Raw genomic sequence first — 16,305 nt, forward strand, 5'->3', positions numbered from 1 at the left:
GTGAAGTGCCGACCGGCAGGCAGGTACATGTGTTGGAGGGTGGGCAGGGGATGTGCCAGCGGGCTGGAGCATGTGGCGGGCGAAAGCCCGACGCCGCCCCCTCATCCAGCAGGATGCGTGCCGCCTGAGGTGAGATTCTCAACTCGCCTCATGGCAGGTGCGCCCCTGAATATCCATATACCAGTATTATAAGCCTGAAACAAAGAATATTGTATGTAAAAATTAATAATGTAATATTTTTAGGCATCTTTGGTGCAGTGCAAGTACTGACAGTATACTTCCCCAGGAACAAAAAAGAGAGGGGGCATTTCTTGTTGGCAACGTCCTGTCAACAGAAACATTTATGTAACATGTCAAAATGTGTGAAAATGCTGCAGAAATATGCTCCTTATTGAGATGTATGGGATTGGTATTTGGTCACAGAAATTGATGTGAAAAATTGATTATGAAAATCCAATTCACAGGAATGAAAAAAATACTTGTCTATAAAATATACCTGGTCCGACTTACATACAAATTCAATTTAAAGGAAACCTGCCATGAGGAATCCGGGAACCTAACCCTACTTGTTAAAAAACTTTATTTTAGAAACATGTAACATAACAGAAGAGGCTACTGGGGGGGGGGGGGAGTAGCTTTAGCTTCCAGTGCTTGAACAGGCTAGTACACGCCCCAGTAGACTCTTCAGTTAATTTACATATTACTAAAATAAGGTTTTTAACACGTTAGGTTAGGTTCAAAGGTTATTGAATTACAGATTAGGTCAGAGACAGGCAGGAGGAATCTACAATCAGATCTTCTTCTGAGGAGCAGATTCTGCATGGTAGGTTTCCTTTAAGAACAAATTTGCAGAACCTATCTTGTACATAACCTAGATACTGCATGTAATGATAATTAACAAAAGTGTTGCATGGCAAGCCTGGGTAGCTTATAATTTTACAATATACCCATAAACATAAATCAGTAAACAAATATCAACAATGTTACTTGGATTTAATCTTTTGATTCTCAAGCTTTATGTGGTTAACGGGTTAATTTCTGACACAAGGATATTCAGCTGCTGACAATCTGTACATTACAAAAATCATTCCTAGATATAAATTCTGTACAAAGTGAGTCATATATATGTCTATAGCCATATGGAAGATCAAAGGCATGGAACAAGATGGATTCTCACAGGGAGCACTTTCAGGGGGCTACTCTTAGATTATGAAAATTATGCATACAAAGTATACAATGTCACGCATTGTTGGTATCATCATATTGCTTTATGTACAGGAATGTTACAGCACAAATACAGTGCTACTTCATTTTTAGAATGCAAAGAGTAAAAAATAAAATTAAAGATAAAAATATGTCACTTTCCCCGTTTTCAGGTCTGATTGATAGGCAAGGTTTAAAACCTATAGTTTCCAAAAGAAGATGAAAGCGGCACATCCATAAAACGTAACAAAATCTAAAACCTAGAGTGTTTTTTTTCAGCCGACTCTCATCCCAGCTCATTTAGTTCTAGAAGTGGACTTTCTGCCAGTAATTAGATTTACCTATTCTAGTGTATTTATACTGCCTCACTGGATTTCAGTTGCTTACATTTTGCTTTGTTTTCTGACCATTCCTGACTTCCTAATTCTGTATTACGTTGCCATCTGGTAATGTTCTTGGTCTGTATCTCTGACCTCTGATTACAATTTTCTTTTATAAACTCTCTTGGCTGACCTTGGCTTCAACTTTCCCTCCTCCCTAACCCTCACATCATTAAATTATGGAAATGTTGCCCAGTTGGAGGCCATTGTATAGTCATGTAGGCAGGGGAATTGGGGAATTTTCATATCGGGAATCAATTTCTCTCTCCCCCTACCTGAGAACATAGTTGCCATTACAGAAATAATTTATTTTAGAATTAGGCCACAGAGACCAGCATGTTTGTCTTTCTTCACCCTTAACAAACCGCTGATATTTCAGATGAATTACTTGAGTAACCAATGGTCACTTAGATGAATACAGTCAAGAGAAATAATAGGTACATCATATTTGATGCTTTTACTTCTCATTACAATAAATAACATCTACTGCAAAGAACGACTTAAAATTTGAACATGGAAACTCAGATAAACAACACAAGGCAAATTTTACTATGTTATTATTTATTTGATGGCTAAAATGCATAAACACTGTGTAAGATGGTGGAAGCCATCTCCTGCTAGTCAATTGACCTCAATTATCTGATCATCAGCAAGTATGGCCATCTCTATAAAAGTGCTAAATATTGCAACACTTTTTTATATTATGTTTATTGGAAAAAAAATCCAATTTTGTGTAGAATTGTCAAAACAAAGCAATTGTGCCATATTCTTATGGGCTTTGTTTTCACAACTTTTCCTGTGTGGCCCAAATAACATGTCACCTTTATTCAAGGGGTCGGTATGATCCCAAAGATACCAAATTTATATTAAATAAAACATTTTTGCACTAGAAAAAAATCTTAGTTTTGCCATATTCTGACGCCAATAACTTTCCCATACTTCAGTGCAGCAGAGCTGTGTAAGGTGTAATTTTTAGCGGGAAACTAACATTTTTATTGAATTAGTCCCTGGCATGTCCAGAGTGTGCACGGATTTAAACCCCGAACATTTTCATTGATACCATTTTGGCATCAGCATGACCTTCTGATCACTATTTATTTAAAGCACCCTCCCTTAGAGATCTGTATTCTAGCCTGTATAGTGTTTGTCTATGCAGCTGACTATGGCTTACATCTGATCTCCCTGTGTGTGGTAACCCCTTACCACACCAGTATGCTCTTTTGCAGCGTTTCGTTCTACGTGACCGTCATCAGATACTGTAATCGGTTAGGAAAACTAAAAATGTGTCAAATATTTTTCAAAAGTTTATTCACTCAGCTCCCTGTGCCTTCTCTGGTAGGATCTGCTATTGTTTTAGCTTCTTATGCCCTTGTTTTTAAGGGAAAAAAAAGGCTTTTAAATTATGCTAATGAGCCTAAGAGGCTCCAAATTCCATTAACACATATGGAACCCAGAGCCCCTCAGACTCATTTGCATAATTTTAAAAGCCTTTTTTTTTGGTGAAAACCAGGGCATAGGAAGCTGAAAGAAGAGCAGAACCTACCAGTTTGGAAACACACCGGTATGTCAGTGTGCTTGGTTTATAACCCGTCATCATGGTGGTTGATGTCCTTTAAATGGGAAAATCCATTTTTTATTGAATAATTGGAATTCCCCTGGAAAAATGACATAGATTTTTATCTAGGTCCTTTTCAGTTTTGGTGACACATGGCGTTAAAAATTTAAATATGTGCAAAAACGTTGATAAAGGGGATATTTTGATAAAGTAAAAAAGTCTGAGAGTAACGCCCCACACTCGCCCACTCCTGGCCGGCTGCACCCACTGGCGTAAAGGTTGCGGAGAGAGCAAAGTATCGAAAGTGCTAGCAATAAGCTAGCTCGCATTTGAGATTATTTCAGGGTCTCTACACCACTGATGCAGCGCAGGGGCCCTGATAAATATTCCCCCATATGTCTATATGGTGTATGGTGTGTATATACTGTATGCATGTGTGTATATTGTGTATGGTGTGTATATACTGTATGCATGTGTATATGTACTGTATGTCTGTATATGGTACTGTATGTATGTGTGTATATGGAGTATGGGTGTATATATGTCAAGGGTAAATGCTGTTTGTGTGTGAATATGATGTGTATATGCTGTATGTGTGTGCATATGGTGAAAGGTGTGTATATACTGTATGTGTGTGTGTGTGTGTACTGTATGTCTGTTTATCATACTGTGTTTAAGTGGTGTGTTAATACTATGTACATTAGTATATGTGGTGTGTATGATGTATGTGTAATAATATGATGTATACATACCGTGTGTGTTTTTGATAGGTATATACTGTATGGGGAATATAAGGGCCTGTGCACCACGTCAGTTGCATAGAAGTCCTGAAATAATCGCAAATGCTAGCTCAATGCTGGATTATTTACCCCAATCCGCCACGTTCACTCCAGTGGGGCTTGAAGGGGGGTGCGGCCCTCCGAGCGGAGGTTGCGGACGGCCGGGAATGGGCTTGTGCAGGGAGTTACTGTCCCCCCACCTGTGCACTCTCTGCAGCCAGCGAATTTTCACAGTGAAATTTCACTGGCTTAGTTTATTTTTACGCCAGGCACACTCTACGCCAGGCACACTCATGGCATTCTCATGATCCAATTAAACGCAAATCAGATCCAATAGCATGCCTCTGCAAGATGCTGTGGTAACCATGATGGTTTAGTATACCTTCGATTTTGAATAAATCCCCAACAGTGTCTCCAGCAAAGCACCCCCACACCATCACACCTCCTCCTCCATGCTTCACTGTGGGAACCAGTGCATTCGTTCACTTTTTCTGCATTGCATAAAGACACGGTGGTTGGAACCAAAGATCTCAGATTTGGACTCATCAGACCAAAGCACAGATTTCCACTGGCCTTATGTCCATTCCTTGTGTTCTTTAGCCCAAACAAGTCTCTTCTGCTTGTTGCCTGACTTTAGCAGTGGTTTCCTAGCAGCTATTTTACCATGAAGGCTGCTGCACACAGTCTTCTCTTACCAGTTTTTGTAGAGATGCTGCTAGACATCTGTGTGGTATTGACCTGGTCTCTAATCTGAGCTGCTGTTAACCTGCGATTTCTGAGGCTGGTGACTTAGATGAACTTATCCTCTGCAGCAGAGGTGTCTCCTGGTCTTCCTTTCCTCACGTGAGCCAGTTTCTTTGTAGCACTTGATGTTTTTTTTCTAGCCATATATAAGGCAAGAAATTTCACTTATTAAACAGGACACCTGTGACATGAAAACCTTTTCTGGTGGCTACCTCTTGAAGCTCATCTAAAGAATGCCAAGAGTGTGTAAAGCAGTTATCAAAGCTACTAGCTACTTGATTGATACTATGAAGAACCTAGAATATAAGACATATTTTCAGTTGTTTCACACTTTTTGTTAAGTATATAATTCCACATGTGTTAATTCATAGTGTTGATGCCTTCAGTGTGAATCTACAATTTTAATAGTCATGAAAATACAAATGAGAAGGTGTGTCCAGACTTTTGGTCAGTAATGTATACTGTACATTTAAGTATATATATATAGATATATATATATATATATATATGAGTATAAATGTGTGTATAAAATGTGTGTGATTGTATAAACATGTGTGCGTGTAATGAATAATAATGATCTTTATGTATATAACACCATCAAATTCTGTAGAGCTTTACAAATCTACAGATATGTATATTTATAAGGGTACAGGGGCTATATGATATAATGCAGTTCTTTAATACAGAAAATAATGTTAATTTTTTTTTTAAATATGTGACATTTGCATGAGAAGAGTGAATAAATCAGGCAATACCTTTTTAAGGCTAACTGAGTATATTTGATGGTGAGCTTTTAAGAATACTAGTTCTCTTCATTAGACATGATTTTATGCATGAAACAGAAAATTTACAGCATTTTATACACACTAGGTAGTGATCTTTTTATATCATTTGATGATCATTGCCTAGTCTGTATAAAATGTTTTATGAATAACATCAAGTCTAACGAAGAGAACTAGTATTCTCGCAAAGCTCAGTCTCAAAAAGGTATCGCCTGATTTCTTCTTCTGCTCTCCATGGCTAACATGGTACAAATCTACACTACTAGTAACTTTTGTGTGTTCAGTTATCGCTAGTCTTGATAGGAAATGTATATACTAGTACAATCACACTGTGAGAAGCAAAGAAAATTTGATATTGTGAACACATTTACTATTTGAAATATCCTCAATGTTAAAGACGACTAATATTAACTAGTAGTGTATGAAATAATATTTGTCATCAATGTGCTATTTTTTTATTCATAGTAACTATATGTAAGCAGCTAGTTGAGTATAATGTATAAATCAATCCTGTTTAAAAAGCTTTGCCCTTTACCCATGTGTTGTCCTTTTTACCCCCCATTAAGACGTCTTCAGGAAAAACTACAGCTACCTCTTTTTTTGTGGATACCATGAAGTATTTCCTTTACATGCTCTATTTATAATAGACATCATTAGCACTATTGTTTTGCAGGTGTGCCTGCCATAAAACTGCCACATAAGGTGAAAGATCAGGCACCGTCCACAGTCCATTGCCTGAAGCTTATTAAAAAATGTTAGGAATTTTTAGGAACTATGGAATAGCCCTATGACAACAAAGGGACCTTCTCTATGTATTAACCATTAGGAAACCTTTTATTCCATATTGGAAATTAGATCAGTTTGTTTAATACATAAAATTAAACAAAAATAGGCATCACTGTATCATGTACTGTAACATGTAAAAAAAATAAATAAAAGGAGCACCTGTACCCACAGTGTAGCATTTCAAGGATTGAAAAAATACTGAGGAGCAAAATGTTTTACTCTTGGCAAATAAAGCACTTCTTTCATTTGTGACTTCAACAATTGCAAGTGCTGCATTTTTTATATTTGCTGGCGTATTTTTACAGATTTCAGTCCGGTCCTGGGGAACACATCCATAAGTCGCGACTGGGGATTTGCCTTTTTTTGTAAAAAAAGGAAAGAAGTGATAGATGATGGAAGTATGGGCCATCAATTTGGGTCAGCCATACGCAACTGCTGTTTAAGTGCAGTAGTAAGGTACGCCCATGGCATCTAACAAGTTAACAACCTGTTAGATTCAACTCAAATAATGTGAGATGGAGGTCTAAATTTCTATACACAAAGTGTTTAACTTTCTGGTTTGCATTTCCCGGGATACAGATGGTTCCTACATATTCTTTTTTAGCCTCAACATTTAAATTACTGCATAAACCCAGCTGGAAAATTTTAATGACCTTTAATGTGTGTTCAGTATATTTTAACATATGTTTACCATGTGTACATGTGTTTTCTGGTTGAGTGTTTGTTCATGCTTGAACAGTCAATGTATGTATTCCAGTTTTTCATTAAGGTTGTAGAATGTGTATTAAGACCTCCTTCATGTTGTTAATTATGCATAAAAAAAGGAATGTGCAGTTATCTATTTGTAGTGTACATTCATTTTCAGGGGGGTGCTAATGGAAATACACTCGGTTTAACCTGTTTATCCATAAAAGATAAAGTTGAGGCTGCACAATGGTAGTAGACTATTCATTTGGCAACTTTACATTCAGACTTGACACCAGCATTCATCCTTGCTCAAGAGATTTATAGTAAAATGATACATTAATTAACAGTAAAGTGATTTACTACTATGTGATTTACATTAATTGGATAAAAAAGCCACATAAAATAGATTTAATTCATTACTGAATTAAATATATACAATTTATTATTTAATTATACAGTATTTATTATAATTTATATGTTATCTCAAGTTGTGTTGTTATTTATATGTATCTTGAGTCCCCCCTATGGGCTTACTGTGTAACAAACAGGAAAAGGTCGCAAATGTGTGTTTCTTCAGTTTCGAACTATTATTCCAAACAACACATAAAGAAGAATATTGTTGGTGCACACTAACCTAACATAGATGGCCTATACTTGAAGTATTGATGGCTGTTTTTTTCACGCTGTGGGTTAAATAAAACAAAAATGTTTGTTGAAATGCTGTCCTTCTGAAATTTCGGGTTTGGCTTTTACCCCACACACGTCCTGTGGCACTAACTTTGTACTCTCACCCTATCACCCCCTATACCACTAAGCGGATTGGTAGCAGTAGGAGCTCAACTGGAAATGTCACACCTGAAATGTAAGTGATCACAACTAGTGTCTTACCGCAAGTCAGGAGGAACGCTGTACCAAGGCTTAAACGCCCGTACTTGGCAAAAGTGGGGCTACAGCAAGGTCTTTTCCGTCAAACCAAAAGCACCAAACCACTGTTTCACCACAATAACTGCTTGTGCCGCAGTGGCACCCCTACTGCAGTAACCCCCTGTGAATTTGTGTCTTGCCTGTGTCTGTCTCTTATTATCAGTAGGGTATTTCGTACTGTAATCATTTCCACATATGTAATGTAATGTGGTCATGTTAATCTGTATTGTGCTGTATCGCAATGACCTGTAACTATCTTTGTTAGCAACATTAAGGAACATGACTCTCGTATTGTATGCATGTAACTGTGACATGTAACAGTTGTCTCTAACTGTGTAAAAATTGCCAGGACTGTGTGTGCAGAGGATCAATAAAGTACTATCATATACCATGAACTAAGTAATGAACTAAGATTCTATTTGAGATCTGAAGTTGGACAAGTTTGAGTATGGGGGCCTTTTGGCCTTCATTTTACCTTTGCTATGAGTAGTCACAATGCTCCAACTGCTGAGGTGAGTTTATACTAGACATAAGGGACAACAGTTTAGAGATTTGTTCAGGACATAAGAGTACACGTGACACAAACGTGATGCAAGCGCGGCGTAAGTGTAACCGTGATGCAAATGCGGAATAAGTGTAGACGTGCCGCAAACGCCGCTTAAGTGTAACCGTGATACAAACGGCGTGTAACCATGCTTCAATGGCTGTGTAAGTGTAACCGTGCTGCAAGCGCTGCATAAGTGTAACCATGCCACAAGCGCCGCGTAAGCATAACCGTGACGCAAATGCTGCGTAAATGTAACCGTGACGCAAACGCCGCGTAAGCGTATCCATGACGCAAACGCCACATAAGCGCAAACGTGTCGCAAACACCGCATAAGCGCAGACGTAACGCAAGTGGTGTGTAAGCGTAAATGTGAAGCAAACGCCTCATAAATGTGATGCAAACGGCGCGTAAATGTGATGCAAATGCTGCGTATGCTTAACCGTGACGCAAACGCTGCGTAAGCACAAACGTGACGCAAATGCTGCATAAGCGCAAACGTGATGCAAACGCTGCTTAAGCGCAAATGTGATGCAAAGGGTGCATAAGCGCAAACGTGACGCAAGCATTGTGTAAGCGTAAATGTGACGCAAACGCCTTGTAAACGTGATGCAAACGGTCGCGTAAACGTGATGCAAACACTGTGTAAGTGTGAATGTTACACAAACGTTGTGTAAAAGTAAATGTATTTCAAACGCCACGTAAAAGTAACTGTGTCGCAAAAGCCGCATAAGCGTAACCATGGCGCAAACGCAGTGTAAGCACGACCCAAACACTGCGTAGATGCAACCTCAAGCAAAATTGACAAAACATTGTGATTATATTAACGCAATGTCAAGAGAATATGAGCAGAATGTGTGTGAACACAACCATTATATGAACATAGAAAAAAACTCACAGCTCTATATTCATAATCGCTTCTCTGACATTGCCGGCCACTGATTGGACAGTATGAGAGAAGATTAGTGTCACAAACCCGACTCATTGGAGTTCACACACAGGGTTCGCTTAAGCCAGGGGACCACGCAAATTAGCCCTGAACTCCGCCCAATCACACAAAATGGCGTCCTTACGCTAATTCCTACTCCCCTAGCACACCACAAACCCACTCAGCTCAATTCTCATGTCAGGGAAACCAAACGCATCCGAACAACCACACTATGTACCCCCCCTACCATTTACGTGCCTATGGAACCCCACTGCACAGAGCCACTCTGCACCCCGATACAGCCCACGCCCACACTTATCACAGCTGCCACCACTCGTAATTACGGCTTACGGGAAGCCCACACCAGGACCGCACACATACACCCAGATACACACTCTTCTAGATGCAGTAGAGTTCACCTGGACCCACACGGTCTATAGCTACTACTCGCCTACAGACACGCACTGCCTATAGCTACTGCTAGTACAGACTGTAACACGGCTTAGCGGTAATTCCCCTCTCCACAGGTATGGGAACGTATAGAGCACAAGGGAAAACTTATTAACGGACTATTTAATGTGCAAAATAGGCACAGTGCTTAATGGTTACAAAAAGGGTAAAATAACAGACATATACAACAGCAAACAGTAAAATAAAAAGGGATAAAAGGCATAAAGATCCGCGGTGGGGAAAACTGTTGAAAATTTTGGAAGTCCTGCCAGCTGAATGCATTCCCCATGGACAACACCCATTCAATGGTGGCCTGGTACTTTTAACTAAACACTCGATCCACCCCCTCGGCTACACCTTAACCAATGTGGAAAATCAGGGACATTTTTCCAAAATAGGTTATATCTTTTCCCAAGAGTCCCCTGATAAGAGGACATGCCCACCACATTTACCAGCATGAATTAACAATTCTTACAATACCAAACACCTTTATTAAATGTTGGCCCAATTGTCTAATCGCCATTTTCTTGGCTCCCTTCCTCTAAAATCCTTTGGGCTTGGCATCCCAGGACTATAAGAGGATTCTGATCCAAATCCGTTGACCAGAAATTGAAATATTTGCTTTATGACTAAGTTTTCTTTGAAGTATAATTTTTCATGTTCTTAAGGAGTCATTTTAAGACACATGAAAAACCATGAGGCTTTTGGAGACACCAAGTCTATCAGTTCAATTAACACTTCTAAGGGACAGAGGAAACCAGTTACCAATTCTTTTGATAAGGGGGGGAAAGGGAACAAAGGGAATCACAGAGGGGGGATCTGGGATCTGTTGCCCTTAATTACGTTATCTTATAGGGCAAAGGTGACTCTTTTTCAATCATAAGAAGGGAACTCATAACCCATAATTTCTGACAAATAGCATAACACACGCCTCTAGCCCCAGCTCCTCCTCTCTGACCAAACACAGATTACAATGGTCAAACACTGGGAATGATATCTCTGCAACCATGGGGGCTAGAAGGAAAATTCAAAGTGCCCCTGAATCTTTGTATTATAATCCCTACATGTGTGGGGTGGTGAAAGGTCCTCTTTAAGTAACATTTACCAACTGATCACTACATCCTATAGTTTTGACTCACCTGACACAGTAGAAGCCACTTGAGAGCTCACTTCAAACTGGAAATCTCATTTAGAATTTGCTATGGGATTTGTCCCAACCACTGAATGTCACTGTTAGTTTGGTGATTACCCAACAAAATAAATACACGTATCCAGGGAAATCTGTCAAGCACTGTCTATGAAGGGATCCCAGCTTCTGTCCTATAATAATCTGCCTTCAGTTAAGGCACCATAAAAAAAACCTGTCACCTTATTAAGCTGTCCTTTGGCATTTTCATGCATATGAGTTCTACTTTTTTGTTAAAGGATCAACATTTGCACAAAAGTTGCAACTTCTATTATTTTTCCTACGCAGCAGGTGAGTGAATTTATATTTGAGAAAAAAACTTTGTGACTTTCTGCTGCTTTTGCGCAAAAAATTGTGACTTTTTTTAGACATCAACATCTGTTGATGCGCAGAAACCAGGCACAGAAGTCAGGCACAGAAACACTAGAAAACTTTGCTGGGTGGGTGAAAAAAGCTCAAAAATATGCAAATCCAACAATTTGTCCAATTTATCCAAATCCAAAAAGTAGCAAAAGGAAGTGCAAAAAAAGAGAAAGAAATGTGATAATTCCTGTATTGTATTTTGCATTGGTGATTTTAACTCTGTCACCCTCTGTGCCGTATATGTATGTTGCAGAGGTGCGGGGGGTGTAAGAAGAGGACTCTTGGGCTGAAGCGAAACATGGGTTTGCTGCATAATGCAGCAAACACCCACTGCTAATTCCCGCAGTGACTTTTAAAAGCACAGGCGACGCCATCTTTGTTCTAATCGCCGCTTCCCCTGTTTTCATCAGGGGGTGGCGAATGGTTGCCATGACTCCCTCGGGTCTTCATCAGACCCAAGGCTGCATGGCATATGCAGATTCATTATAATGAGCCAGTTGCAGTATATGATAGGAACAATTAGACCATCTAGGGTCTATATACCCTAGAGGGTCTAAAAATAGTAAAAAAAAAAGTTTACAAAAAGTCTAAAAAATAATAAAAAATCTAAAAAACTTAAAAATTCAAATTACGCCCTCTCCCTAGAACTGATATAAAACTAAATCAACAGTAAAAATCACAAACACGTTAGGTATCGCATCTCAAAATCCCCGATTTATCAAAATATAAAAATGGTTATTGCCAGAGGTGAATCCCATATCGGAAAATAGCGCCCAAAAGTATGAAACGCTACTTTTATGCAATGTAAAAAATGTAATAAAAAGTGATCAAAATGTTGCACAGTCTTCAAAATGGTAGCAATGAAAATGTCAATGAAACTGTCTTCTGATTAGCATTTTTTGCACACTTTTGTTTAACTTTTAAAAAAGTATTAAAACACAATACAACCTATATAAATTTGGTACTACCGTGATTGTACCGAACTAAAGAATAAAGCAGAGGTGTTATTTGGAGCACACAGTGAAAGTCGTAAAAACTGAGCCCACAAGAAAGTGAAGCAAATGTGTTTATTTGCCAATTTCACCACATTTGGAATTTTTTTCCAGCTTCCCTGTACATAGCATGGAATAATAAATACCGTCACTGAGAAGTAAAATTTGTTACGCCGAAAATAAGTCCTCATACAGCTCTGTACATAAAAAATTAAAAAGCTATGGATTTTGAAGAGAAATGAGCAAAAAAAAAAAACCCTGCGTCCTTAAGGGGTTAACTCTTCTGTCACTTTAACATCTTTAATGTCATAAAAAAAAGATAAAAGGGAAGCAATAAGAAATGTGATGATGGACTGCAGTTTCCTTAGCTGTTTTAAGTGACAGATACTGTAGCTGCACAGTAGCTGCAGGCATACTTGTGTCTATTGAACCATGGTACTCACCTGATGATGCTGTAATACAAGGCAATCATTTGCTCCTTTCATGCTAAAGTCTCCTTCATAGGGCCACATGCTCCATGCTAAATGTCCTAGGTACTGTATTATTTCTAAAATTCAAACATACATAACAATATGATTTTCTGATAAAATCAAGCTTTGTGATCAAGAGCAGCGCTATAGCTGAATATAACACAAGGCAAGTATAGACAGAGGACTTGTCTTATCAGGTCCAACAGTCTATGAAGCCTTAGGCCCTAGTGAAAATGAGGGGCAGGTAGTATGATATATGGCTATGCATTGCTTATCCAGCAGCCCCTAGGTGTTTGTTAAGCTCTTCAAGAAATATTCCCTTTTTGAGTATTTGGTTAGTTCAGTCTCATAGATGGATGCATCATGTGATAGAGATTACATCATGTGTTCATCAATGATAGCTTATGTATTAAAAAAAATAACACATTTTTCAAGCATATTGTTACATATTTCTCCTCAAGAAAAATTAGCTATGTGTAAGAAGGACTACTAGTGCAGAATAGTTTGTCAAGTTTAGACCCCTTGGACCAGGGCATAGCATATGTTAGTCTGGAGATGCGGAGGGGTGAGCGCTGCTCACCCCTCTCCTCCCCATAGGGAAGCATGGTCCCCACCGTATGTACAGGGAAAGATAGAGGATCTTTTTCCCGTGCATGTTACGGTACAGTAACACACATCTGTGCTCACAGTATCGCGGCTTAGGCATCTATCTATCTGTCAGATATCAGTCCGTGAGGCCTAAGGCTAAGTTCATGTCTATGTCAACCCCATCCCGTAATAACATTCCTTTATTTGTAATGGAAACAAATCACACAGCAGCTCTTGTCATTTTTGTCATTAATAATGATAATGAAAACATGATAGAGCCTTTTGTGGGGAAGGAAAGGTTTTTGAGAGTGTGCATTGTTCCTACGTGCAGTGTCCAAAGTGGGATTTAGGATTAAGGGACTTAAATTTGAGGGACTTTAGCAGTTAACTGCTGTTTTTGTTTGTGGCACACTTTTTCTGTCAATTCCTTTCTTCCACATATTCTCTTGTATTCAAATGAAAATGTGGTGTCCCTATGGGTGGAAACAAGGGGAGGGAAAAAGAGGAACTGCTGATAAGTCAAATGGATGTGGCTTCAAAGTATGGTAAAGTACTTATCATAGGGTACTTCAATTACCCTGACTTGGGAGTAGAAACCTGCATGTCCTTCAAAGGTAGAAGGTTTTTGTCAACAACAAAAGACAATTACCTGTTACAACTCGTCCTGGAGCCAACAAGGTGTGCACTGCTGGCCATTAGCCTAACCAACAGACCTAACAGGGTACCAAAATTACATGTCGGTTGGAACCTGGATAATAGTGACAACAATATCTTTGATTTTGTATTACGCTTTACTAAGAGCGTTAGTGGAGGGGTAACGAACACTCTAAACTTCAGGAGGGAAAATTTTCAACAGCTAAGGGATAGGCATAAACTGGGACAGTGTTCTCAAAGACAACGGCACCCCAAAAATGGGGTTTTTCACAAATATTAAAAAAGGCCTATGAGAAACACATATGGGAAAAAGCAAGAGGAACAAGGAAAGTCCAATGTGGTTAACTAGTTTTGTATAATGAGAGCAATAAGCAAGAAAGATAAGGCGTTTAAGGTACTAAAACACAAAGGGAGCAATGAGGCATTATGGGATTATAGAGAAAAAAATAGAGGCCTCAAAAATAGAGAATGAGAGAAATATTGCTAAGGAGAGCAAAAATAAATCCAAATTATTTTTCAAATATGTTAATGATGAGAAACTAAAAACAGCAAGTGTGAGTCCTTTGAAGAATAACCTGGGGGCATGGTGGAAGGAGATGAGGAGAATGTCACCTCATCTGTAAATTCTCTTTGGAATTCCAACAGTTTAACCCAGGAAGAGGTACGGTACCACCTCACAACCACTAAGATAGACAAATCACCGGGGCCAGGTGGCATACAGATCCGGGTTCTGCATTAACTAGATACCGTGATAGACAGACCGTTTTTTAAAATATTTGAAGATTCCTTGATGTCTGGTTCTGTTCCACAGGACTGGCGTATAGCAAATGGTATCAATATACAAAAAAGGATCAAAAAGCGATCCTGGAAACTACAGACCTGTGAGTCTGACTGCTGTTGACGGGAAAATATTTGAGTGGTTATAGATGCTATCTTGGAGTATCTCACTGTACATAACCTTATAAACAAGCACCAGCATGGGTTTATGATGGATCGGTCCTGTCAGACTAATCTGATTGGCATCTATGAGGAATTAAGTTCTAGACTAGGGGAGGCTCTGGATGTTGTATATCTGGACTTTTCAAAGGCATTTGACCCAGCGCCGCATAAAAGGTTGGTATTATTATATTATTATTGCCTAAAATTAGACTGCTGGGACTAGGGGACAATCTGTGTATTTGGGTAAGTAATTGGCTTAGTGATTGAAAACAGAGGGTCGTCATCAATGGCACATTCCCAGATTGGGTAGACTTTGTCAGTGGAGTGCCACAGGGGTCAGTATTGGGCCCCCTCCTGTTTAATATTTTTATTAATGATCTTCTAGTGGGTTTACACAGTCAAGTTTCAATATTTGCAGAAGATACTAAGCTGTGTAAAGTAATAAATACTGAGGTCAATAATAAATATAGCATTACAGAGGGATTTGTGGAAGCTTGAGGAGTGGGCAGAGAAATGGTTGATGAGGTTTACTGCATACATTCTGCCTGCTTGATTTGAGAGGCAGGGCATTGTTAAAAGGAACCTGTCACTTTCCCTTTTTTATGTGAAATCTTACCCAATTGCCTATAAAAATTCCTTCCAAAGTCATATGCAAATAAGCTGAGAGAGTCCCATTTGGCCTGTGATAAGTAACATTTAGATTATTTTACTTTATACTGGTGAATGTTCTTTGATAGCTTTGTTTTATAGGATGTAAATGATATCGGCATCAATTGGTTTCTTTGCATCTATGATGTCAGTGTCCATTTTTGAATATGTTTTTTGATAAACAATGCATTACTCCATTCACAGTGCCGCCCTTGCTATGAGCATCATAGATACGGGCAGATAAGACCTTTCAGGCAAATCACTTGCCTCTGTATGTGTTTGCATTTAACAATGGGATATTTTTGTGATCAACAAATATTATGCATGTTGTTTGACTTTCTCCAATATAAATGATATTTTGAAATGTGTATAAAAATTGAAGTGTGGCTTTATTTTTTGCAGGTTGTGAAAGCAGCAGCAAGTCTTTTGTCACAACTTACCCTAGAGATGCCAAGTGATGATTCATGATTTATTTCCTGTGGGAGAAATATGTCCAACTTCAACAGTCATCCACCATGAAGCTACAAGATGGGGAATTATAGAGGAATTGATGGTTGTGCTGTGACACTCGTATAAAGCAGGTGTTCTTACTTTTGGCTGGCCTATAATTAGTGACCATTTAGTTGCTTTAAATATTGGGATCTTCCATGGACAGTATGAATTACAAGGTGTTTCACTTGTCAAATGGTTATATTTTAAATAA

At 38.8% G+C, this 16,305-nt stretch overlaps 2 protein-coding genes across 4 annotated transcripts in view; both read left to right on the plus strand.

Moving 5' to 3' along the window:
- The window catches only part of LOC140127150 (uncharacterized), a 60,286-nt gene extending 44,143 nt beyond the window's left edge, over positions 1-16,143 (plus strand). For all 3 annotated transcript variants that reach the window (XM_072147493.1, XM_072147491.1, XM_072147492.1), the window contains one exon: positions 16,005-16,143. In XM_072147493.1, coding sequence (XP_072003594.1) covers positions 16,005-16,070 — 66 coding nt within the window. In that variant the 3' untranslated portion in view covers positions 16,071-16,143. The remainder of the gene's footprint in view (positions 1-16,004) is intronic.
- LOC140127149 (uncharacterized) overlaps positions 16,098-16,305 on the plus strand; it is a 246,094-nt gene continuing 245,886 nt past the window's right edge. Inside the window, exon 1 of the mRNA XM_072147489.1 lies at positions 16,098-16,183. The gene's annotated coding sequence lies outside the window, so the exon portion shown is untranslated. The remainder of the gene's footprint in view (positions 16,184-16,305) is intronic.

This window comes from Engystomops pustulosus, chromosome 4 (genome assembly GCF_040894005.1).
Source record: "Engystomops pustulosus chromosome 4, aEngPut4.maternal, whole genome shotgun sequence".
In the NCBI taxonomy this organism is placed as follows: domain Eukaryota; kingdom Metazoa; phylum Chordata; class Amphibia; order Anura; family Leptodactylidae; genus Engystomops; species Engystomops pustulosus.